This window comes from Ictidomys tridecemlineatus, chromosome 8 (genome assembly GCF_052094955.1).
Source record: "Ictidomys tridecemlineatus isolate mIctTri1 chromosome 8, mIctTri1.hap1, whole genome shotgun sequence".
Classification (NCBI taxonomy): Eukaryota; Metazoa; Chordata; class Mammalia; order Rodentia; family Sciuridae; genus Ictidomys; species Ictidomys tridecemlineatus.
Genome location: NC_135484.1, coordinates 145478107 through 145504165, shown reverse-complemented (window position 1 = coordinate 145504165; position 26059 = coordinate 145478107). Strand labels below are relative to the sequence as shown.

At 52.1% G+C, this 26059-nt stretch overlaps 1 protein-coding gene across 1 annotated transcript in view; it reads left to right on the top strand.

Moving 5' to 3' along the window:
- The first annotated feature begins 369 nt into the window (after positions 1-369).
- Gfod1 (Gfo/Idh/MocA-like oxidoreductase domain containing 1) overlaps positions 370-26059 on the top strand; it is a 99661-nt gene continuing 73971 nt past the window's right edge. Inside the window, exon 1 of the mRNA XM_005329125.5 lies at positions 370-1446. Within this exon, the coding sequence (XP_005329182.1) occupies positions 1194-1446 (253 nt within the window). The 5' untranslated portion in view covers positions 370-1193. The remainder of the gene's footprint in view (positions 1447-26059) is intronic.

Here is a 26059-nt window from a genome sequence, read left to right as displayed (position 1 = left end):
TTTCCAAAACCTTAGGGTTAGTGCGAGGATTGAAAGGGCGAATGCTGGAAGCTCTCCTAGCGTGGTGCCCGGCACGTAGGAAACACTCCCGGGGCAGAGGTTGTAATCACCCGCTGCTCACACCTCGCCGGATCCCGGCCTCCCCAGCCCGGCGCCCGCCGCTCTCCTCCAAGGCTATTAGGGCGCGCCCTGCTTTGAAGGATTTATTTGCTTGCTTGGGGCGGGGCTTGGAGCGCAACTACCCGGAGAAGGAGGAGGTGAGGGCGAAGAAAGGCGAGAAGCGGAGGGGCTGGAGGCGAGCGAGGCGGGGCCCGGGCGGAGCCAGGCTGCGCTCCCAGGCCCGGCGCAGTGCGCACCCGGAGCCGGGCGGGGGCGGGAGCGGGCGCCGCGGCCAATGGCGCGCGGCGCTGCGGCGAGGGCGGTGCAGGAACCCCGGCCGCTGACAGCCAAACTCGCCAACTCCGCCTTCGGCCCCGCGGGATCCCGGAGCCCGAGCCCGCCTGGGGCCGAGGCCGCCCGAGCCGCGCTTCCAGCGAACATGGCAGCAGAATGAGAAGGCTGGCGCCGGTGGGTGGCCGCCGTGGCCGCGCTGCAGCTCGAGATCCGCGTCCGGCGAGCTCCGGATCGCATCCGTAGGCGGCCTCCCGGTGGCCGCTGGATTGTTTCATTGGGAACCGGGGCGGGGGAGAAAGAAGCCCCCGCCGCCGAGCGAGTCCGTGCTTTGGGTGTCGAATCGTGTGTGCGACCCGCCGGCTGCTGAAGCGACGTGGGAGAGAACCGGCCCGGGCTGCGGCGGTGCGCACGCGGGGATGAGCCGGCCATGGAACGGCCTCGGCGGGGCGCACGGAGCCGGCCGGCGCCACAGCGGGAGCGCTGCCTGAGCCCGGGCTCCGCGGGGCTTCGGGGCCTCGGGCGCATTGGGGGAGTCCCAGACGCGGCCTCCGGGAAGGACGGGAGCCCTGCGTGGGGGACACTGCAGCAGTCGCTGTGCTGAGGAGCCCAGAGCCTGCTCTGCCCGCAGCTCGGCGCGCTGTCGGCACCCGGGCGCCTGGCCGGGTGCTGGGCGCCTGGCGCACCGCGGCGTGGTCGGTCCGCTGCGGGAGCCCGGTGCACGATTGGCTAAAGAGGTGTGTGTGCGCGAGTGTGGGCCTGGCGATCGCAGCAGAAGCAGAACCGGGCGAACCTGAGCAGCCATGCTTCCCGGGGTGGGCGTGTTCGGCACCAGCCTCACGGCCCGTGTCATCATCCCACTGCTCAAAGAGGAGGGCTTCGCGGTGAAGGCGCTGTGGGGCCGTACGCAAGAAGAAGCGGAGGAGCTGGCCAAGGAGATGAGCGTCCCCTTCTACACCAGCCGCATCGACGAGGTGCTGCTGCATCAGGACGTGGACTTAGTGTGCATCAACCTGCCGCCGCCACTCACGAGGCAGATCGCTGTCAAAACCCTGGGTGAGCGCCCCCCCCCCCGCCCCACGCGCCTTCTCTCGGTTCCATTCCGGATGCCTTTCTCTCTCTTCTTGCCCTTTCCACATCCCAGAGGCTTACCCAGCATCTGAACCGCCCCAGGGATCCAGGATCCCGGGTCCCACTCGGATCTCCCCCTCCCTACTGCCTGCCCTTCTCCACCTGCGCGCTTCTCCCCTTTCTCCCGGCATCTCCTGAACGCGCGCTTCCCCAGGTGCGTGGCGTGGAGAATGGAGGTGCGTGGGTGCGGGGGATGCAAATCAGGTGGATGGCGAGAACAGGAGCTCCGTTGCTACTCCCGGAGAGGAAACTTTGCCCTCAGCTGTGTGTGTAGTGCCGAGTGTGTGTGTGTAGGGGAGCGCGCAGCCCGCAATAAAAGGGCCTGAATAAAGGGCCGCACACGTGTCTGGGTTTTCGTGGGGGCGATAGAGTACCTGCTTTTCAGCAGCTGTGCAGCCCTATTAGGGTGATTTGTTTCTTTCCACTGTGAGTGAGTTTACCATGAGATTAGAGATGTGAAAACTGGCTGGACTGATTTCCTTCCAGGCAGGAGGAAGGAGGGCGGGAGGTGGTGTGTGTATGTGTGTGTGTGTGTGTGTGTGTGTGTGTGTGTGTGTGTGTGTATGGGGCTGACTATTAGAATATTTTAAGAGATGTCATAGGTTACTAAAGATAGGTAAAAAAAACCAGAGTAATTTAACCTTTGAGTGCGGCCTCCTGGGAGTTGACTTCTGCACCGGTTTGGAATAATCTTTTATTTTTAGGGGATGGGGCACTCTCCTTTCAGCAGTGTGGGTACTTTGTATTGGAAAAGGGCCCAAAGCTGCCAGTTTGTTTTGAAAGCGTGTGGTGGTATCTCCCTCATTTCCTTCAGGAATAGTTCAGAGGTTTGGTGTTGACAAGCAGACTGTCACCCTCCCTCTTCACCTGGTCCCCCTCCAACTCCCACCAGGGGGCTGAACAGCCTCGGAACTGCATTGTCAACCTCCCTGTTGTGCTGAGGACAGAAAAGTGCAAGTGTTTTGCCCCCCAGCAGCTCCACGCACCCCTCAAACAACCCCAGGGCCATGGCTCACTCTTTCCTACCCTAAACCATTTAAGAGCCCATCCTGGGGAGCTGGAGTTTTTATCAGTGAGGAAAGGAGCAAAGCTTCCAACAGGAGGAGATGGGATGTCTGATGAGTTAGAGCTGAGCATCTGCCCAAGGTTGGCAGTTTTAACAAGCCTCTGGCCTTTGTGGCCTGGTCCCTTTGGGCTTGAATTGAATTCCACTGGGTTCTGGCCAATATGTCTTTTCTCTTTGATGGGACATTCATGTCGGGTGGGAAAGTCCCTTATTTACATTGGATCTGTGCAGAGCAGATAGGTTACCACCAAGCGATAGACGCATCTGTAGGGCAATTTGTAGAAAACTGGTCCCTGTTAAGCTGCATCTACTAGAAAGGCCCTGTTGGAACATTGCCCCCCCCCCCCCCACCATGCAGGGCAGACCCACAGAGCAGCCCCAGAGCAGGGGAGTGCCAATTTGGGGAACAAGGATGTTCTTGAGTTCTGACCATCTCCGGCACTGGGACTGTGAAAAGTACTTGGGGGAGCTGGCCCAGAGGAGTCATTTCTGGATACTTCTGTACAAAATCCCCAGGAGGACTGGAGATAGAGCTCAGTGGGTAGTGACTAGCATGCATAAGGCCCCGAGTCTCATCCCCAGAACCAGGAAAAAAGAACATCCCCATGACTTTTTCATTGATAAGACTAATGTGAGTTATCTCTTCAGAACCAAATAGAGAAGGCATAATTGACTTAGTTTAACTAAGGAATACGATTTGTTCATGTTTTTGAGGTAGACTGGGGGCTCTCTTTTTTAAGCCCTCCTTTGGTAGGCAATCCAAGGTAGTCCTTGCATATGGAAAACATGGGGAGGGCGGGTTTAGATGTGGCTGGACTTTTGTGCTAAGCCTCATCTTTCCTGGAAAATCCCCCGGTACGGCTCCCTTTGGTTGTGCCTGCGAGTACATACGGGGTGGTCCTCTTGGTCGGCTTCACAGCCATGGTTAGGAGTTCAACCCAGTGCAGGAAGTGAAAAACCCCAAACAGTTATCAGGCTGGCTTGGCTGTTGGGGGTTTACAGATGCTGGTGTTTGCTTGGAATTGAAAGCAGCCAACCTTTCACCAGTCCTGGTGAATGCTTTTAGCAAAAGCCTGGGCTTTGAGTTGCTTGTGCAGGCATGGTGATAGACCTGTGGCCTTCTGTTATGGAGATGTTTCTACCACATAGAATCTCTACACTGCCCAAGGATGCTTCTAAGTACCTGCTGTGTGCCAGGTAGTGTGGAAGGTGCTGGGCAGAGTGTCTTATTTTGTGATTAATGTAATCCTCCAAGATAGATACTAACTAGCCCCAATGGGACAACTGAGGCTCAGAGACGTGGGATGGGTTGCCCAAGGACACACAGCTAGAGACTTGAACCTGTGGTCGTTTCTTCCTTTCTTACCACCTCTACCTTGTTCACGGCCGTTCCAGATAATGGTTGGCGATGTCCTGGGTTCCCTTTGACCCCACCCATGGAATCAGTTCCCACACCGTCTCCCGAATCTCTCTGTATCTTCCCCCTCTGTGTCATCGCTTCCCCAGAGAATCAGGGCCTCACCTAGGCTCCAGCTCGCCCCTGCCTGCCGCTGGCCCTGATTCCCCTTTCCAAGGCTCCCTGTCACGTCCTAGGAAGTAACTCGTCCTGCAGGCTGATGGGAGTCCCACGATTTCAGCAGAGACACACTGCTGTTGTCTCCTCGGAGGGACCCAGTTGGCTGTCATGTCCTGCCTCTGTCAGGAAGACCCTTGTCCCCTGGGGTCATGATCTTGGTCCTTCAAGACTCGGTATGTCAGCGCTTGGTAGGTCCTACCCCCGTGGACCCTTCTGAGTTCTCAGCACTGGGTGCCCCCCCCCCCATTTTAGCACCTCTTTGCACACATTTGTTAAAAATCTAAATTTTGTTTAGTTATTTTGAATAGGCTATATATTCACATGATTCAAAACTCAAATGCCGTGAATGTACACAGTGAAGAGTAAATGTCCCCCAGTGCCTGTCTCCATCAGAGCCAATCCATGTTGTTCTATACACACACACACACACACACACACACACATACACACACATACACACACACACACACGTCTTCAAGACTTTTCTAGGGATATACTGAAAATACATGTGGGAGAATTTTTAAACCCTTTTTCACACAATCGGTAACATCCAGTTCACACGGTTATATATTTTGATATTGTTATGAGGTGTTATTGTGGAAATTTGTATATATTAAAAATATAATATCTTAACCAGCTGTGGTGGCTCATGCCTATAATCCCAGTAGCATGAGAGGCTGAGGCAGGAGGATTGCAAGTTCAAAGCCAGCCTTAGCAATTTAGCAAAGCCTTAAGCAACTTAGCAAGAGCTTGTCTCTACATAAAAATATAAGAAGGGCTGGGGATGTGGCCTCGCGGTTTAGCACCCCTGGATTCAATCCTTGGTATGAGAAAAAAAAAAAGGTAATATCTTTATTTAATATTATATAAAATTTAGATACATTATATGTTTTATAAATATATGTAAAGTACATAAGTATATGAGCACATATTTATATACATATAAATATTATATATAAATACATATTAATGTATCCATAAAATATACAATTATTTACACATATAATTGGTCCTTTATCTCCTTGGGTTCCACATGTGTGAATTAGGTACTAGGAAATGAGACTGATCAAATTATTTTATGTGCCTGTAAAATATGAAACAATACAGCATGACAACTACGTACATAGCATTATACTATATTAGGTCTTCTAAATAATTTGGAGGTGATTTAAAGTATATGGAAGGACATGCCATTTTCTATGAAGAACTTGAGCATCCATGGATTTTGGTATCTGAGGGGGTCCTGGAACCAACTACCCAGAGATTCTGCAGAACAACTGTGTACCCATGTATATATTTATATCATATGCACATATAAAATGCAGAATGTGAACGTATCCTTGTTCCTGTTTTTAGCTGTATGTATTTCATTGTATGGAAAAATCAAGATTTATTTTACCTGTTCCCCATGACTCAACATTCAGGTTGTTTCCAATCTTTTGCTTATGCAAACATGACATAAATAATCCTGAGCATGAGACTGATCTAATTATTGAGCATGTGTTGTTTTGCACACGTCGGTTTCTTTGTAGGATACCTGTGGGGACTGAGAGCTGGTCATTTAGCCACAGTCTTTGCCAGATTAACTGGTGCCTGAAATGGCCCTGCACTTTCTCAATATCCCGGGCACCTCTACGGACAAGGCTCTTGACTGCCAGGTCCCTAAGGCAGCAAGGATGCTTTCACTCACCTTTGTGACCAGAGCAAAGGGGCTCAGGGCCAGCACCAGGCCCCAGCCAGCCTGTGGGGTCAGCCTAGCCTGGCAATATTTTGCCCACTGCCAGTCTCCCTGGAGTAACACAGTAAGCTGTCCAACCTCCTTGGGGCCCAGCTGTCTCCTATCCAGTCTGATCGCTAGCCGTGGAAAAAGTGGGTGTGTGTGGACGCACAGATCACGCATGTGCACGCACACCTACGCTCGGACTCGCTCTTTGTTTTTTAAGGTTCCCGCGGCATCTGGAATAACACCAAGTGCCTCGCCGTGGTCTACCTGGCCGGAAATGGCCCTGCCTCGCCCAGCTCCCCTCGGGGACTCTCTGCCCTCCAGCCCCCTCCTCTGTTCCCCCAGGCCCCCACCCGCCCGGCCTCTGTCCTTTGCCTAGAAGGCTGGTTCCTCACTCCTTCCAAAGATGAGCTCATCACTTCAGTTCCAGCTGAACTGTCCTTAGGAGCCAGGCCTTTGCAGACTCTCACCTCCTGGTCATGCTTCTGTCATCCTCTGTCTCTTCTTGGTGACACTGTCAGTTTGGGATCATCCCTTTCGCTTGCAAGATTGTCTTCTTAGGGCTCTTTGTCTCTCCAGCTAGAAGGTGAGTTCTTGGAGGGTGGTGCTCTCCAGACAGTGCCAGGCGCCTTGTCACCTGGTGGACAGGCTGTAAGTGTTTGCTGAAGGATGCACCAAGGCGCAACCGGTTTCCATTGCGCGGATGTCTCCCTGCGGGAAGGTGAGGGGTTGCAAACACCCGGCGCCCTCCAACACGCAGGATTTTGGTCCTGCCCGCCGCAGCTTCTGCCTTCCCAACTTTCACACACAGTCACCTTATCTGGGGATCTCTTCAAGGTGCAGATACCTGGATGGGTCACAGTTTCTGTCCAGGTCTCTGTTGATGCAGACACTGGAATAGCCAGGCACTGGAGATGAGCCGGCCCTCTGCCTTTGGGAAACCAGGATGTCTCCTGCCATCATTTCTCTGCCTTGCATGGAATGCGGTGACATCTGTTTTGTTGATCCCTATCCTGGCTTTTGGAGATGGCCGTGCAGATTCTCCCCGGGAAGCCTCCCTTGGGGCGGTGAGGAAGGCTAGAGGTTTTCACTGAGCTCCGCTCCTGCCGCACATTGATCTTGCCCCAACTTGCTTGGCATCGTTAGCCGAGGACCTGCGCGTCCTGCCTCTCCCTGCCCCACTTCACGCAGCAGCAGTTGCTTAATGCTAAGGAGGGCAGCCGGGATAGAGGTGACACAGGAGGAAACGGGGCTGAGGCTTGCAGGCCACTGTTGCCACGCCAGCCGAGACACGGCTGCAGAGGATGACGAGGGTGGACTTGGGCTTGCTGGTGACCATGCTGAAATCCTAGCCAACGCTGCGTTTCCAGCTCATCCTCAAGGTTTCTTTTGGATCTACTCCTAAATTAACACTCTGGAAGAGGGTGACTCTAGTTTTTCTCGCTGCAGGAAATGATTTCAGTCAATCAATTTGGTGAAGAGTTGAGGGAGCCCTGGGGCATTATGGAAATGAAAGAAATTACCCTGCTCACTGTTAGGAGAAGTCAAGCCTCACCAGTCTCATTTCATCTCACCGAAATTAGGTGCAGTTGAACGACCCTTTCGTGGGCGATATCTGACTTGGAAAACAGATAATTCTGCAGAAGTTTAAACTGGAGGAAGAAGCTAAATGAAGACATTGAACGTTCTGGTACCTGAAACTGAGGGAGAATGACCACAACAAAAAAAGTAGAAGTAAATAGCATGTTTTGAGGGTTTCACCAAGAACAAAATACAGAAGGCAATTCATTATGGATTTCAATCCAGGGCAATCACGGCCCAGCAAAGAGCATCCTAATATTATTGGATGTGTGTTTTAGAAGGTAACCAATGATAGGAAAGACTTCCAGTTACTACCATGTGACTATGGGAGAGGTACCTGTCCTTCCTAAGTCTCAGTTTTCTTAATAAAATGGAGGAAATGGCAATGTCATATGGTGTGGTGGTTAAAATGAGGGGTATGTAAATACTTAGTTGTTTTTTTTTTTTTTTGTCCTCCATCAGTTCTCTGCATCAGCTCAAGTAAAACTTCTCCTGAGTATGATCAGTTCTGTAGCCTGTCCCAAATGGTGCTTTGACAGATGTTCCCTTTTTTTTTTTTTTTTTTTTTGGTACTGGGGATTGAACCCAGGCACTTAACCACTGAGCCACATTCCTAGCCATTTAAAAAAAAATTAATTTTGAGACAGGGCCTTGCTAAGTTGCTGAGGCTGGCTTTGAACTTGCAGTGCTGTCTCAGACTCCTGAGATGCTGGGATTACAGGCATTTGCTGCAAATCTAGTACAGCTGGCCATCTGTGTCTGAGAGTTTTACAAGCTTGAACCATTTACCGGTTGAAAATATTTAAAAAGAGAAATTGCATCGGTGTTGAACATGTATAGACTTCTTTTTTTTTTCCTTGTCATCATTCCCTAAACAATACAGTAGAACAACTGTTTATATTGTCTGAGGTATTGTAAGTCATCCGGAGATGATTGAAAGTGTACGAGAGGATGTGTGTAGATCGTATGCAAATACTGTGCTGTTTTACACAAGGGATTTGAGCATCCGAGGAGTTTGGTGTCTTTGGGGGTCCTAAAACCAGCCCCTGGCAGATACCAAGGGACAGCAGCCCTCGATTCACAGATATGTGGTCAGCAGAGGTGCTGATGCTACTGTCAGGCCCTCACTGTGCTCCTAGGAAGATTTGTGGTCACTTGTGTGGAGGATGCTGGCCATCTTGGTGTCGGGCACCTAGCCAAGACTCCCGGGGTCATTCGGTTCCCCTCTGACAGCTTCGTCACCCACCCCTTTTCACACCAGCCTCCTTTGCTTCTCGGGCCCACGTGGTGGACAAAATAATTGTCCACCCGCTGCAGCTCCCAGATCTACAGATCACAGGCGTGGCACCTGGAAAGTACAGCCCCGTCTTCCTGGTTGTCTCGGCTTGTGTCCACTGCACTCCTGGCTCCGTGTTGTCTGGGGTCACTCACAAACTAGGGACCCATCAAAAATGTTGCTGGGCCCACTCAGCTGGATGGCAGTGGAGGAGGGGCCGAGCGGACACTTTTACAAACGTAGACGATTCTTGACGGTGTCGAGTGCTGACTGAATGAAGTGCACACCTGGTATCTCATTGCCTTTTTAATGACCGCAGTGAAGCAGTGGAAGGAAAGTGGGGGGTGGGGGTATCGAGGACCAAACCCAGCAAGTGGTTCTGAGCACATCCCCAGCCTTTTTAATGTTTTTATTTTGAGACAGGGTTTCGCTAAGTTGCTGAGGCTGGACTTGAACTTGCCATCCTCCTGCCTTTGCAACCAACACTCTCCAGTGTACCATGTTGTGAAGCTGTGAAGATTAGGACATCAGGGGTAGTCCGTGAATTTTGTTTTATTTTACTTTTTCTTTTTGCAACAGGGAATCGAACCCAGGGACACTTTACCACTGAGCTGCGTCTCCAACTCTTTGTATTTTAAAATTTTTTGTGGGGTGGGGTACCAGGGATTAAATTCAGGAGTGCTTGATCACGGAGTCACATCCCCAGCCCTATTTTGTATTTTATTTAGAGACAGGGTCTCACTGAGTTGCTTACTGCCTCACTTTTGCTGAGGCTGGCTTTGAACTCACAATCCTCCTGCCTCCACCTCCCGAGCCACTGGCATTACAGGTGTGCACCACCACGCCTGGTCCCATTTTATTTTTAATTTAGAGACAGGGTCTCACTAAGTTGCTTAGGGCCTTACTAAGTTACTGAGGCTGGCCTTGAACTTTCAATCCCGTCTCAGCCTCCTGAGCCTTTGGGATTATAGGTGTGCATCACTGTGCCTGGCCAATTTCCACTTCTTAATATCTCACAAAGGGGACTGAATTTCAACTCATGAAGCTTTGGGGAACACACTCAAACATGTGTATGTCACAGCCAGAGATGTGTTGGTCCATTTTCCATTGCTACAATGAAATGCCTGAGGCTGGGAAATTTGTAAAGAACAGAGGTTTACTTAGCTCAGGGTTCTGGAGGTCCACGAGCAGGCCACTGGTTTCTGCTCAGCTCCGATGAAGCCCTTCTGGCTGCATCACAGCGTGGCAGACGGCATTATAGGCTTGCACCACCGTGCGGGGTAGTCAGTGCATTTTCCACTGATGAGGTCTTCAAGTCACGATTGGTCTCTGGGGACAAAACCCTTTGTGTATTTGCACACACATCCCGTGGGTTCTGTTTCTCAGGAGGACCCTGACTGATAGGGATTTTGCCACCTGGCCAGGTAAGCTGGTCATGGGGCACCTGAAAGTCAGGTCCCACAAGTCTGGGTCTAGAAAGACATTCTGGAGCAACTGCCCCGTCCAGTTCAGCCGGGAGCCTCTGAGCACTTTCCCTGCAGACAGGAGGCCCTGGAGGTGAAGGTCCTGGGAGTTCAGACTCGGGCTGCGGGAGCCTTGGGGAAGCCCTGTCACTCACCTTGTCGCTTCACCCTGTCAGATTCTACTGTCCGCAGGGCCTCTGGGGTCTGCTCAAGTCTGCGATGCTTTGGGGTTTAGACTTTTCTTGACAATTGTTGATGTCTTACTTAGTAGTTTTTAAAATCCCAGAGAAATAACTTCATATTGAAAATAATACAGTTTTCCAAAATTCCAGTTTCTAATTGTGACAGCCCTTGGAACATTCAGCCACTCTTCTGGTTAGCATAATAGCCATCAGCGAAACCTAGAAGATTCTGAAGCCCCCAATCAAGTCGGTTTGTGGCTCTAGCATTTTTTTTTTCCCCAGGAAAGCTTTAACTGGCTAGCTTTATACTATAGAATTCACCTATGCACTTCAAAGATTTTTAGTAAACATATGTAGTTATGCAACCCATCACTACACAAAAGAACATTTAGAGCATTTCCAACCCCCCGGTTCCTCCTGCCTGTTTGCAGAGGATCCTGTTCCCACCATGAGCCTCAGGCAGCCACTGATCTGCTCTCCGTCTCTACAGTTTGCTTTTCTCATAATGCGTAGTCTTATGCAGCCTCGTAATGTGTAGTCTTTAGTATCTGGGTCCTTACACGGGGCATCGTGATTTCCATGTTCATCTATGTTGTTGCGTGTGTCAGAAGTATGTTTCTTGTTACTGCCATGGAATAATCCATGGTATGAATAGAACACATGTCCTGTCTCCACCCATCATCTAATGCGTCTTCTTATTATTTCCAGGCTTGGTTATTAAGAATAACGTTGCAGTGAACATTTGCATACGAGTCTTTTGCAGATCCTCATGTTCATTTCTCTTGATCAGACACCTGGCACTAGAATTGTTGAGATAATATGGAGTGTCTATATTTGACTTTTGGAGAAGCTGCCAAACTGTTTTTCTAAAGCAACTGCACGCTTTTCCTTTGCCACCGGTGATGTGGGAGCGTTCTGATTTCTCCAAGTCCTCCCCAGCACTTGCTATTGTCAGTCTTTCTGATAAGAGCCATTAGAGGTGGTGTGTGGCGGTGTCTCATGAATTTGATTTGCATATTCCTAATGACTAATGATGTCGGTATTTTTTCTTGCCTCCTCTCTGGTGAAATGTCTATTCAAATCTCTTGTCCATTTTTAAAAAGGCTTTTGTCATCCTGTTATTGAGTTGTAAGAGCTGGTTTTGTGATTTTTCTTAGCAGGCTTCTTTTGGGAAAAGGGCTAGAGTCCCCCCCCCTCATCCCCTGTCCTTTGTTTTTGATTTCTGGAACTAGTACAGTGGGACTATTTCTCCAATCCAAGTAAAGTGAGCTTTGCAAATATTTACTAAAATGGCTCATTATGTCGAAGGCGGAGAAGGCTCAGGAGGGGCTGATCCTGGGGCTGCAGCCTTGCACGGAGCCCTGATAAATGCACTCTGCTGGGCATGTTTGCAATTTACAGATTATCTCCAGTGCCCACGTGGGGTCTCCTAATCCCCTAATTTTCTCAGCGCCTGGAGACTATTTCTCTTTTTTTCCATTTATTTTTATTCAGTTAGTGCCTCTTGGATGCCTGCAGCTCTCGCTCTTGGCTGTGGTGAGAAACAGCCCAGAGAGTAAGACACGGGTTTGTCCTTGGACACGGAGGCAGCCAGCGGGGTGTGTAGTGCGGAGCAGGGTGAATTGTCACAGTGTGGTGCCCGGAGGGAGGGGTTCACGTAAGGCAAGAGAACGGTCCCCCTCCCAGGTCAGCCCTAAGGAAGAGTCGGCCATGGGGGGATCTTCCCAGGGCAGTGTGCTGAGGGCACTGGAACAAAGGAAGGTGACGGAACAGAAGTTGTGACAGAAGCCTCCATAAAAGTGTGTGTGTGTGTGTGTGTGTGTGTGTGTGTGTGTGAGTGTGAGAATATGGGAGATACCCAGCGGGCTGGGACCTGGAGGGGCGCCTGCTGGTTGCTGGGGAATGATTACTTCCTCTTCCCGGCCAAGCACCAGGGGGGCACTGGAGTTTGGGGTTAGAGATAAGGTGTCCAGGACCTGTGGGGAAGGGCCCCACTGCCCTTCCTCCGGGGCAGCTGTGTGGTCCCTGGACTGCTGCAGGCTGGGCAGGAGCTGAGAGCTGGAAAGTTCTGGGAGATCTTTGTGAGGAGCTGGGCCTTCCCCTGGAGCAAGAAGAAGGGCCAGGTTTAAAGAATTTTAAGGGAAGGTGTCGAATGTTCTGGAGTCTTCCACGGCTGCCCCAGGAGCTACCTGGTGTTGCGCACCGTTGGCCACCCAGGATGATGTTAGAGTGGTCTGCGGATGTCCAAGGTCCTCAGCGGTCCACTCTACATTTCAAAAGAGCCGAAGGAAGAGAGTTTGAAGGTCGCCAACACACGGGATGGAGAGTCTTTGAGGCAATGCTAATTACGCTGCTCTGATCATTGCACATCACAGATAAGTATGGAGTTACCCATCCGTTCAGCATCCATAAGTACAAATATCATGTATCGATTTCAAAATTAGGAAAAAGAATGTCTGATATCCTAAAACTATATTTCTTCAGCAGCGGTCAGTGCCCCTTGCGTGGTCCTCTCCCTTAGGATCCCACACAGTGACAGTCACAAAGGACAGCGCTCTTGGGTGGGCGAGGGAGACAGCCTGCAGGGCGCTGGAGAGGACCTGGTGGAGAGGAGCCGGATGGTGGCCTTAGAGGGGGCGGAAAGAGCAGCTGGAGACGCTGTGAAGATAAAAGTCCTGTGCGTGATGGAGTCGGGCAGCTGGGGACAGGAGGGTGGGAAGGGTCCCGCCCCTGGTTTGTGCTGCTGATGGGTGGTGCTGGTGACGCGTGCCCTTGGAGGACGTTCACGTGTGACGTGGGTCGTGCCGGTCTGCGTTCCTCGAGAGCTCATGGAGATAGTGACTGCTGGGCCATCTCAGAGTGGCTGCCGTTGTGGGAGGTGGCTTCAGGAGGAGGCCACAGAGGTAGAATGAGTAGTTAATTCTTGTCTCGGGATCTGCCATTCAGTCACCAGCACCCTGTGAGGCTACTGCTGCAGCTAGATTTTTAGAAGATCCCCGGATGAGACACGTCAGGTATCTTTGTTGCTGTATTTCAAAAGGAAAATTTCCCTGTGAAATTTGATCTCACTCTGTTGAAAGTGGTGCACCCCCATATTTTCCATCAGAGGAAAACTCAGCCAGTTTTAGCAGAGCCGGTTCCATCAGATCCCAGAACGCCTGGGGGACGGTGGCAATGTGGGTGTGGGAGACCTGGGTTGGATCCTGGCCTTGCCATGAGCTACATGGCTATTGACCCTTCACGTAACCAGTCTCTGTTTCTTCATCTGTAAACAGAGATAATAAGAGTAACTGGATCTGAAGTTGTTGACCTAAACAGGGCTTTGTTCGGCATGAATCCTCAATAAACATGATGATCCTGCTTAATCAGGACACGTTGGGGTGACCTGGGGTCCATTCATTCTCTCCTTTCCTCGGAGCTGTCAGGATCCATGCTGAGCAATGGAATAGCTGTTAGCCTCGTGTGGTTCTTTAAATTGACATAAGCTAAAACTAAACAAGAGGGAAAATTCAGTTCTTAGATGCCCTCGTCACATTTCAAGTGCCAGAAGGCCACTCGTGGCTGCCATATTGGATGGCGTGACATGGAGCATTTCCATCCCTGAAGAAACTTCTGTTGGACGGCACTAATCCTGAAGCTGGGGGTATAGCTATGAGCAGAGCAGTTGCTTGTGTTTAATCTAAATATGGATTTTTTTGAGACATCCAAACTTTTGGATGTGTTTCATTTTTCTCCAAGGAGTGGGATAATAGGGCGTCGACTCTTGGGATGTTTGTGTCTCAGAACTAATTAGTAGGTGTTTCACGAGGTCCAGGCACATTCTTCTGGATTTATTAGGAAGGACTCTTATTAATAAGAAGGGCATCAGGTGTGGAAAGTTTCCTAACTTTCCCATGAGAAGTTGGGGATGATCCGTCAAGTAAATGACGCGGCCCCCACCTTTCCTGCGTCTCACCCCAGGACTCTAGGTAGCAGATGGCACAGGCCAGGGAGGAGTGGTGCCAGGGCAGGAATTCTGTCAGCGTAGAGTCGGAAGTAGACAGAAGCCAAGGGACTTACTAGACGATGTAGGGAAGTTTCTAGATGCCAGGACTCTTGATCTTACAAGAACCTGTGAGAACACTGAGCAGCTAGTTGCTGAGGACTTGGGCTGAGGGGAAGAAGAATTTTGATTTCCCAGTAAGATGGTTCTCTACTTCTGCGTGACAGTGGGGGACACAGGGACCCTGACTTATTCCTCCTCTCTTCACTTACCCCTGTCCTTCCCATCATCTAGGGGGAGGGGCTAAATAAATACTTAGAGCAGGAAGCCTCGACTAAGAGGTTATTGCCATTTTGCTAATTATTATTGACACCGAGAAAGCCATATCCGCTTGTGCACACGCTCCTTGGGGAATTGGGACTGTGAACTCGGGCTTGCTGGAGCTCCGTGCTGGAGGCGGGGATGGGTGTGTATTTGTGAAGGTGTGAACGCACACACACACACACGCACATGCACACACACACACACACGCACATGCACACACACACGCACACACACACACACACACACACATACGCAGGAGCACCTTCTGCCAGAATGACTCGACTGGAGTCAAGGGCAAAGCAATGATTTGAGACGACTTGATATTTAAATGTGTCCCTGGAAGCCCTGCTCATCTCCTACGGGAACATAAATAATCAAAAGTGGGTGGTGGAAAGCGAGATTAGTTCCCCTGCTCCGTCTCCTTTCCCTTTCCAAAGGATCTGGGGCGTTGGAGGAGAGGAAGGCAGCAGGCAGGCAGACCTAGGTCGGAGCGCACATGGCTGTCTGTGTGAGCTCCGTTCCCTGCAGCGCCACCCACGTGGGACGTTTGTTTACACCTCACGCTGCTGCTCCCAGAGAGTCCTGGGGGACAGGTTCACAGCCCCAGGGGATGTAGCTGCCTGACTTAATATGCACAGCCGTTCACAGGGGCGCAGAAGGCAGTCTGGCTCTCTCCGGGAGGCTTCTGGGTACCACAGTGCCACGTTTGTCTCTAGAAGTACGATTTAGCCAGTCATTCTTGCCTGAATGCAGCTGCCTCATCTGCAGGCTGTGGGAGGGAGGCGGAGGGGGGGAGATTCTCGGTGCCTCCAGAGCTGACATTGGCTCTTCCCGCCCCCAGACCCAGGCAGGATTACACTGAAGATGTGCTGTCACATTCAGGCCCTGGGGAGCCAGTGGGACTCCCATGCTGTATCCTCGGACAGGAGTCCCCGGCTTACATACCTAGCAGTTTCCAAACTGGTCCGACATTTGTCTTCCCACCGGTTAACTGAGTACCTACACGGCGTAAGGAGACATCTTGGTTATAGAAGCGAACAGGTCAAAGCCAAGAAGATATGACATCTGCTCTGAAGGAGCTTGTGGTCCATCTGGAACCTACCCCTCACATTTGAAATGAGAAGAGAAATTAGTATTTTTTAAAATTAGTTCACTATGGAGACATATCATATTGGGGTTCATTTTGACAATTACACAGGCCTGGAGTATAATTGGCTCCAATTCAGTCCCGATATGTCCCCTTCCCCTTTCCTCTACTCCATTTATACATAGGTGTTTGTTTTTTTTAAGATCAGTGCATTATGGATATACATGAAGGTGAAATTCACGGGCGTGTATTCATACATGTACCTGGGAAAGTTAGGCCAGATTCATTCCACCCTTCCTCCCTTTTCTCATCCCTCCTCCGCCCCCTCGATACCCTTCCTCTGTCCCCCTGATCTCTCTTCTTTAGGGAAATTAACATGGTGAAGGGTATTTTCTGAGGAGCAGGCCTGGAGTCGGGTGTGACACAAGTGTAACCTCACACAGCTGACTCCCAGGTGGACATTCACACCCCTCTCCCTCTTGCTAGTAAGAAATTTAACTACGGGGAAGTTAAATATTACATCGTGGAATCAAAGTCGTGGATTCTTTTCATATTCTAACATCTGAAATGTGGGTGCGTCTTTTTTTTTTTTTTTTTTTTACTTCGATACAGGGTCTTGCGGGGTGGCTGAGGCTGACTTTGAACCTGCGATCCTCCTGCCTCAGCCTCCCGCATTGCTGGGATACCGGCCTGTGCCACGGCTCCCAGCTGAATGATTGTAATTCATTTTTTAAAAAATTGAAGTGAAGCTAAATGGCCCACAGGAGTGTATGGCTAAGGTGGGCCTGAGGAGTGGGCTGCGTCCCTGCATCGGGGTAGCCGTGTTCTGGGGCAAGGGTGAGATGTGACCAGTGGCTGTTTTTCTGTCCTCGGCGAGGGCCATCCTAGGAGGTACAGGTGACCGCTGCCCATGCCTGACTGAGTCCTGAGAAGTCCCCAAGTGCAGGCCTGTGCGTTTATTATTATCACAGTGCCCCGTGGCCAACACCGCGGACGAGAAGCAAGGTCTGTGAATGCCATGGCTGACCTGGATTCAGAGGGCGGTGGCAAGGGCTCTGGGAGGAGTGACCAGTGGTGACCAGGTATACTCCATAGACTTGGTGGGCACGGCCCCCCAGTGCTTAAACCAACACGGTCCCTCCGTGGGTTCCATTGAGTCATTTTTCTGAGCAGCTAACAAGAAAAGCGGAGAAGGGAGACCGGCTGGGGAACTTGGCACCTTGGCTGGGAGGCCACAGGGAACAGTGGACGCCTGTCAGCTTAGGAGGACCGTCTCCTGGTGCCCAGAGAAATCGAGTTGCAGAGGAGGGGAGTGGCTTGCTGGCGTTCCTACCCTGGTCGCTGACAGCCTCCTCGGGACCAAACCCAGGTCTCTGGAGAGCGCGTTCCTTACCCTCTTGAATCATTGACTCCCTCGGGCCTCTGCTTTCCCAACAATGACGAGGATGACTTCTAGGAAGGTCCCCTAAGGAAACGGCATCAAATAGTGATGACGGAAACACCCACCGACTCAGTAGTGTTCACCGATGCCTTATTTGTAATCAGTGACATACCGGAAACAATAAATATTACTCCATATCAGAGCAGCTAGGTGCGTCCTACCATCCTAGTACACACTCACCCTTGCCCAGAAAATTCAAGTCTGGTAGGTAAGAGGAACAATTCCTAATGGTGGTTATTTCCAAATTGTGGAATTATGTTTTTTTTTTTTTTTTCCCCTCTCGTCTGTATTTTCAATCTTTTAAAAACATGGTCATAGTGGGCCCCGGGGTGGTGGGGCACGCCTATGATCCCAGTGATTCAGGAGGCTGAGGCAGGAGGATCGCAAGTTCAAGGCCAGCCTGAGCAACTTAGAGACTCTGTCTCAAAGTAAAAAGGACTGAGAATGCGTTTGATTCCCAGTAAAACACACCCAAGTCATGGTCATAGTGGGGAAAAAAAGTTTATGTTTTCAAAAGAAAGAGAAAGGGCTGGGCCCATAGCTCAGCGTTGAGCACGTGTGAGGCCCTGGGTTCGATCCCAGACAGTAGCAGCTCTGATTGGGCGACTCTCCAGTTCTTTGGTCCCGTGATCCTTTGGGCCTGGGCGCTGTCCCCAGGTGTCCACACATGTGTTTGGTGAAGGAAAAAGGAGTCCCATTGTCCCAAGGGAGAAGCCGCCTCTTTTGGGAAGCGGAAGGGGGTGATGTAGTCCGTGGCTGTGTCTCTGGGTCTGGATGTGCCGCAGGTGCCTGGCTGCAGGGTGGTTTGTTTATATCCCACCGTGTGTGGCCAAAGCTGAGCTGTGTGGGCACACCCCAGCCGTTCCCTCTGCCTCCAGAGCTTGCCCCTGGTGGGAAGAGGCCTGCCCTGTTCCAGGTTCTGTTCCCCCCCCCTTTCTTTGCTGGAAGCTGCTGCTCAGCCAAACCCACGTTGGGGTCTATGGTTTGCAGCTTCAGAACCCTGACCCCGAGGAAACCCATCACCTCCTGCGTGGGGTGCTGCGCAGGCAAAAGGGTGTTGGCCTGGGAACCTGGACGGGTGCTTCTTGTCCCAACGCCACCGCCAATTGGCCGTGGGACCTTGGGCGAGTGACCTCCCCAGCCTAGGGTTCTCTTCCTGTAAAATGCAGACGCTAGAGTCGGATTTTAAGAGCTCCTTCTGGTCCCCACCCTGTGTGTCTAATAACTCGCTTTAAGAGCTTGGCACCGACAGGCCAAATTGGTGGTTGGTAAATATTTTAAGGTGTTGTTCTACTGCCGTCGCTGTCACGGTCGGTCAGCTTGGCATTCACTTTTCCTGATCAGTTGCACACACCTACAGGATTCTGCTGCACACCAGGAGGCCATGTTCCCTTTATCTCCAGGGGAGGAGAAGATGCATTCCAGGGGCAAAGGGGCGTGGACGGCGAGGCTCCTGGAAGGCAGAGAGCGTGTGCTTACAGGCGCACATGCCCTTCAGTGTGTGGACAGGTGAGTGTGTGGCGTGTGCACCTGCCCACGTGTGTTGTGCCCTCGATGGTGGGTTTCTTTTTCCCCCTTAAGTTTTCCTTGATGACTGCGCCAAGAACATGTCTGCATGGGTAGGTGGTTTCACCAGCTGTCAGCTAGCAGTTCAGGGGGGCGCCTCTTAATCGCTGGGCACAAATTTACCAACATGGTGGGCGTCTGTGGGAGCTGCTTCTGCAGGCGTTTCGTGAAACCACTTGTTCTCCGTCGCACCGAGGAATGACGTGGTTCTGCACCCTGACGTGGTTGTGTGGCCCTGGGCAGATCCAGGAATATTCACGCCGACCGACTCCAGGTCAGAAATGGTGTCACGGACAGTTTCTGGGAGGCCACAGGCAGGGAGGTGACGGAGAATGTCACCCTGTTGTGTTTGAGTCATCTGCAGGTGCAGGGCTGCTTATGTGGGTGCTGGTGGCAGATGGGCTCCCTTGGTGGGGAGTCACCCTTCCTAAAAGGGAGAGGAGGACGTGACGTGGAGGATCTCTGTGGGTGGAGAGCCTGTTGTTCCTGATCATGACCCGGGCAGAGGAATTAGTCAACCTCACCAAACCCATAAAAAGATGAAAGCCAGGGAGCGCCTTGTAAGGAAGAGAAACCCGGTTCCCTCTCCCCTCTCCTTCCTGCTCCTCAGATTAAAAACCCACACCAGATGGCCACCAGAAGAAGGCACAGTCTCGTCTTCCTGTACCTTCCAGAGGAGTTACATAACCAGAGCATCTCGGGATCAGCTGGGAACGAGGGAGCCAGTGAGCCTTCCCTGCATCCCCCGGGGACATTTTTGGGTCATCCAGCCTGGGGGTGACATACATCTTTCCCAGCCCTCATTTGGCGCTTAGTTTCAGCGTTGGACGGTCATAAATAAATGAGAAGGTTTCCTAAGATTCAGCCTCAATGAGTAGGTCTGCCTTTAGAGAGACTTGGTAGGAAGGTTCTTCTTCCTTGCATTGACTCACCTGTGGTGCCCCACAAATCCTCAGCCTTGCCGTCCTCAACTCCTCTTAGAAAACCAGAGCTTCCTTCCCAGCGGCTTGGGAGGCTGAGGCAGGAGGATCGGGAGTTCAAAGCCAGCCTTAGCAAAAGCGAGGCGCTGAGAAACTCAGTGAGACCCTGTCTCTAAATAAAATTCAAAACAGGGCTGGGGATGGGGCTCCGTGGCTGAGTGCCCTGAGTTCACTCCCTGGACCCCCCACCCCCCACCCCCCACAAAGTGAGAGCTTCCTTACAGTGGTCTATTGGGATCCCGAGGAGGTGCCTAAGGTCGGGGTGTGTAGGCTGTACCCCAGGCCAGTTACAGCAGAGTCTCTGGGAGTAGGAAAGAACATGGGCATTTAAAACAAAGATGAATTTTAAAAAAGCTGCTCAGAGTTGAAAACCTCTTGCTCCAGCCGTGCTTCTCGGTCTTTAACATGCAGACCGTCCCCTGGGCCTCTGGCTCAAACGTAGATCCTGGTTCTGTGGGGCCTGGGATTTTGTGTTTCTAACAAGCTTCCAGGGCTGCTGCGGCTGCTGGACCCAGCTTTAAAGAATAAGGTTTGGAGTCAAAGCTGCGGCTGGCCAACAAGCCGCCGTCCGGGCCCAGTCGTTATGTTTGCCAAAAACGTGGCGTAATCGGCATCCTACAGGGGTGAGCGACCAAATCAGGGTGGCTGCACGTGGGAGATGGTGTTCCAGGATGAGGAGGGTGGTCAGTCAAGGGTTATTAACCTCGAGTTTCTCCTGGGAAACAGAAGTCTCCTTGACTCGTAGACACACCCGCATACCTGGACCAAGCGTGTGCACCAGGTAGCAAGAGAGGATGCATGCACACAAGTGAGTGGTACACCAGCACAGAGGGCTAGAGACCAGGTCAGGGTTGATAATGTAGTTCAAATGCATGGCAGGCATGCTGGTACGGTGCCTCTTCTTTAAGGGAGATCAGTCTTTAAAAAAATAATGATAATAAAATAAGGTCTTCAACTGATTGGTTGAGGCCCACCCAGGTGAAACAGGGTCATCTGCCTTACCCAGCCTACCAACTTAATGCTGATCTCATCTAAAAATGCTTTCAGCAGAACATTTATTTTCACCTAGACATTTAGAAAAACATGTTGGCCTCACCCCTGGCTACCTGGCCTAGCCATGTTGACCAGCAGAATTCACCACCGTACTCAGGGCAAGGTGCTCCAGTATCTCCTGGGCTCTGTAACCACCGAACAGCGGTTAAGAGGCAAGACTTGAGTTCCAAGGGAGCAAGGATGACTTATGGCCACTTCTCGGTCTCTGCTGTTGGGGTTCTGGCAAGCCTTTGTTGTGCTAAACACAGAAGAGCCGGACTTCGAAGACCCCAGAGCGGGTGTGGGCCCAGCTGTGGGTGGGTCTGTCCACCTCCCGCCTGTCCTTGTGGACGCTGGGAGCCCAGCTGGGCATCTGGAGCCGTCCGTCTAGCTCCCTGGCTGTGTGCCCAGAGGAAATGGATTCACAAGGAAAAGCACGTGGAAAGTCACCTCTGGAGGGAACCCGCGTGTGGGCCCATGAATCAGAGCTGGGCCTCATTCTCCCGTGAACTGAGTCATCCGGAAAAGGGGAAAATGAGCGGGGACGGGTCACCCAGCTGTCTCTGTGCCCATGTGAGAACCTCGCTTTTCCTGACCTTGATGCCCCGGAAGACGCACATTTTACATTGTGACCCGGTCACTATGGAACTGCACAACTGTAAGGACAGACAACTGCGGGTGCCCCCCGGGTAAACGCACAGAGGCACATAAATAAAACTGAATGTGGCTTTGAGGACACGACATTGACCCTTGTTTCTTTGGCACGAGATGCCCTGTGGTATTTTCTGTTTTCTCCATTTCATTAAAAAAAAAGTGTGAGGCGGGGGGGGGAAGCTGGCCGTGACCTGTTGAACCAACTTCGTGATGCTGAGTGGGTCCCCACCTTGGGCACATAAGAGCCCCGAGTCTTGGTGGATGGAGTGAAAATATCTTGCAGGGTCTGGGGATCTGGGACCACACCACCCCATTTCTGGGCGTTTCTGTGACCAGGGAAATGTGCTGATCTGCCCAGTTCGACCCGAGAGACTGACTCCTCGTGGCCACCGAGCATGGGAATGCGGCTGGTGTGAATGAGGGCTGGGCTTTAGTTAACTTGTGGCTCCTGGGTTGCACGGCACCGATGCCCTCCCTCTGCCCCTGACCGGCTCACTGCAGTGAACGCTGGCCGGTCAGCAGGGGTCTCTGCAGAGGCTCCCGGCTCCCCCTGTCTGCATTCTGAGGGTCAGGAAAGCCAGCTGGATGCTTCTGCAGGGACACCTTGATTAAGTGCCCGGGCGGGCGGGCGGGCGGTGTTACAGATAACACGCTTTGCATTTTTAAATGCTCCTTGAGAAACCTTTTCCTTCTTTCCTTTCAGTTGCTTCATTGCTCGCCTGTGTGACTTGAGTTTGAAAAGAGAGCTGCTCTCTGCCTGATGAGATCTTAGCAGCTCATCTTCCCTGGCCACTGAGCTCAGGGTGGCGTGTGCAACCTGAATACCAGAGGCTTTGTTTTCATCAGTTGCTTTTGCCTCAAGCAGGGGAAACTGCTGGCCAGATGGGTAGAATGGCCCAAATGACGATGACAGTGGGCATTTGGGGACATGGGTTAAATCATCAGGATGCCTTTTTTTGGGGGGGTGGGTGGGTACTGGGGTTTGATCCCAGGGGTGCTTAACCACTGAGCCATATCCCAGCCCTTTTATTTATTTATTTATTTGGAGACAGGGTCTTGCTAAGTTGCTTAGGACCTTGCTAAGTTACTGAGGCTGGCCTCCAACTTGCAATCCTCCTGCCTCAGCCTCCCGAGTTGATGGGGTTATAGGCATGTGCCACTGCACCCGGCTCAGGCTGCCTTATGGCTCATGTGTTTTATATGTTGTTCATCATGCTTGCAACTCCGTTTGAGGCGTGGTGGACATTATTTGTTTAGATTCCATCAGTTGGAGCCAGAAAAGACTCCTTCTTTCACTGACTCTGCTGGGAAAGTCAAGGGGCCCAGGAAAGAGCAAGAAGGGCCATTTCTTCCTAACTTTCAACCATGTTGTAGGAACGACCGTCAGCCTTGGCTGAGGGGCTGGGTCTGGCAGAGCGTTGAACTGAACGTCCTTGACGAGCTGACGGTGGACGTGAAGCTGCCTGCTGACTTGCACCAGGCCCAGAAGTGCCGGAGACGGCTGAGGCGTCGTCTTGGCTGACGGGAAACATAAAGAGAGGGACAGAAATCCTAGGAAGAATCTTGATTCATTGATGTTGAGGTTGGGAGCTAAAATAGCCTGCCCCCGGCGGGATTGAGTGGCCCGGGGCTGCAGGAGCCTCTCCCCGGTGGACCCGGTTTTCTCTGCACGTCGATCATAAGAGGAGTGTTCACAAAAACAGAGCAATTGTGGCATTAAAGAAGAGCCAGGTCAGACCCACCCCCACCTGAATGCAAGACGTTTTGTTAAAGGTGGAGTGTCTGCCGAGTGCCAGGCCTCTCGCTGAGTTCTCCCTGGGACAGTCTGAGCAGATGACGGTCTTCATCCTCAGCTGGGGAAGCCGAGAGGTGAGTATTGCTCAGGGCTCAGAAAGTGACCCTCCGAAGCATGTTGCATTGACACACCTCGCCGGAGGAGAGCCTCCGGACTGCGTCTGCAGAATGGGAGGGGACTCTTCTAAAATAAATGCAATCAACCGAACCACCTCGCCGACGGGCATCCGTCTGGAAACACGTTAAACCGACTGCAACCTTCAGAGGGGGAGGGGAATTTCCTCGCTCCTACGGTGGCTTGTCCAGTGTCACCCAGGGACTGGTGGAGTCTGGGCCCAGATCTACCTCTGGAGCCTTTACACGGCTGAGCTGCCTCTCCGCTGGAGGCCTGGCCCGCTGGGGGACTCACCGCTGACAGCAAACAGCTGCTGAAGGAGCCGCGTGGGACAGAGGGTCCCGCCCTGCTCCTGGGGTGGGAGGCGCCAGCTGACAGTGGCTGTGAAAACCGGGGGCAGATCTGCAGCCTGCATCAGGCTGCACGAGGAGCCCCAGGACAGCTCGGGTGGCATGCTGGCATAGCAAGGTGGGCCCGGGAAGGGCAGGTGCCCATTCCCTGCGCCCTGGGAACCCTCCTGTCTCCCCAGCTGCTCCTCAGTGACGTGAGACAGAGGGAGCCGCCCTTGGTCGTCACGATAGCGGCACTTTTACTGAGGGCCCACCATGCCCAGGGCACCCTGCCGGGGGCTGGGAGAGCAGCTCAGCGGTAGAGAGCTTGCCTGGCCTGCGCGAGGCCCCGTTCCATCCCAGCGCCGAGAAGCAACACAACAAAAATGAGCCACAAACCTCGCCCCTCTTAAGAAGGCTTGGAAACATGGCAAGGTGGACTTCCTGCTTCCAAGGAGTCCAGATGGGAGATGAAGATGGACCCGACACACAACTCCAGGCCATGACAGTGGCAGTCTGCTCTGTGCTGCTATGACAGAACACCACAGACCGGGTAATTTATAAAGCACACAGGTTCATTTCCCATCGCCCTGGAGACTGGAAGACTCCAATCAAGGCACCGGTGTCTGGTGTGTGCCGGGCCTTCTTGCTGCGTCCCCACATGATGGGAGGTGGAAAGGCACGTTTGATGAACATGTGTCCTTGGGTGGCAGGACAGAGCCATGTAGCAGTCCATTTGTGAGGTAGAGGCTCCAAGACCCAAATGCTTCCCTTATGATCCCGCGCCCCAGGACGGCGGAGCTGGGATTAGGTTTCCAACCCAGGCATTTCAGGGCAACAAGGATGTTCAGACTGTGGCAAGACGGGACAAAGTCTCTGGGTCCTTCTGCTTGCCCCGTTCTCCCGTCCACCTGCCTTTGAGAAGCAAAGCACTGGTCTCACCTGGTGACCAGCGTAGCAGTCCTGGGTATTTTCTTCCCACCATTCCATCGTCACTTCTTACAAAAATCGTGCAAAAAACGCTTCCATTTCCCTCTCACTTCTTTGCCTGAGGGGAAGTGGGGTCTTTTTCTGGCTGCCTGAACCATGATAATTAGCAGAGCCTCACAAAGCACTTCTATGTCATCTCCTGTTTTATCCTTGCAACAATCCCATATAGGCAGGTGTTAATACCGTTCTGCAGCAGAAGAAATGGAGCTCAGAAAGGGCAGTGTGGAAGGTCACTGTGGAAGGTCACACAGCTAAGGAAGGCAGGCCCTGGACTGAAGTCAAGTTCAGCTGGACGCCTTCACCACAACTGGCAAACTCAGTGAGCTGTTATTGATGGTGTCGTTATTTCAAAGGACTTCAGAGATGGTTTGTCAGTCCATGTATAAATAAGACAGAGGGTTGAAAAAGTATGGGGGAGGAAACAGGGCCCAAGGGCTGGAGCCCAGTAAATGACATTTGGGGTTTAATTGTCCTGAGTTGAAATATCCTTTTGGATGGGCTGAAACCTCTAGGTTAGGGGGTGGAGAGGCTGATGGGAAGGAATGACATTCTCTTGAGCCAGTGACTCCAGGCGGAGCCCCCAGAATCCTATTAGAAAGCTCTTCTATGCTGGGCAGGACGGTGCACCCAGCAGCTCGGGAGGCTGAGGCTGGAGGATGGCGAGTTCAAAGTCAGCCTGAGCAACTTAGCCAGGCCCTAAGCAACTCAGTGAGACCCTGTCTCTAAATAAAAAATAAAAAGGAGCTAGGGTTGTTGCTCAGTGGTTAAGCACCACTGTGTTCAGTCCTTGGTACCAAAACAAAACAAAAAACAAAACAAAACCAAAAAACAACAAAAAGTGAAAACCAAGAGGGCTCTGCTCTGGCTGGATAGAAAATACTTCATTTCAACTGGCGGCTGGTGCTGGTGCCAGAGCAGCCCGAGCCCATGATTCGAAGCTCTCGGCACCCAGCCAGGGAAAGCCCTGGTGTTCATCTGTCTTGTGAGAACAGGTCCTCAGCTACTTCCAGAGAAGAGGAGTCGTGGAGTCCAGCTTAAAGCTACCCTGAGGATCGCCTGCTGCTCTGAATCTCGTCCATCTACAGGGATTTGTTACTGATGATCACAGTGCCGAGAGGGAAATACCTGGCCTCCATCAATAATCGATTAGGTTTACGGCACAGGAGAGGAGGCGCCCGGTGGCGGCATCACCCAGGCCTGGCTCCGGCCCAGCCCCTTCATTCCCCAGGGGTGTGACTTTTTCTCTGGATCAGCACTTTCCAAAGTGCAGCTGAGGACCGCTTCGTGAGGACCCTGGAGGGATGCCCCAGCATATCAGGTGCCACCAGGGGTTGGGGACAAGTTCCTTGGTTGGCTCTTTGCGCGTAGTGGGCTGGT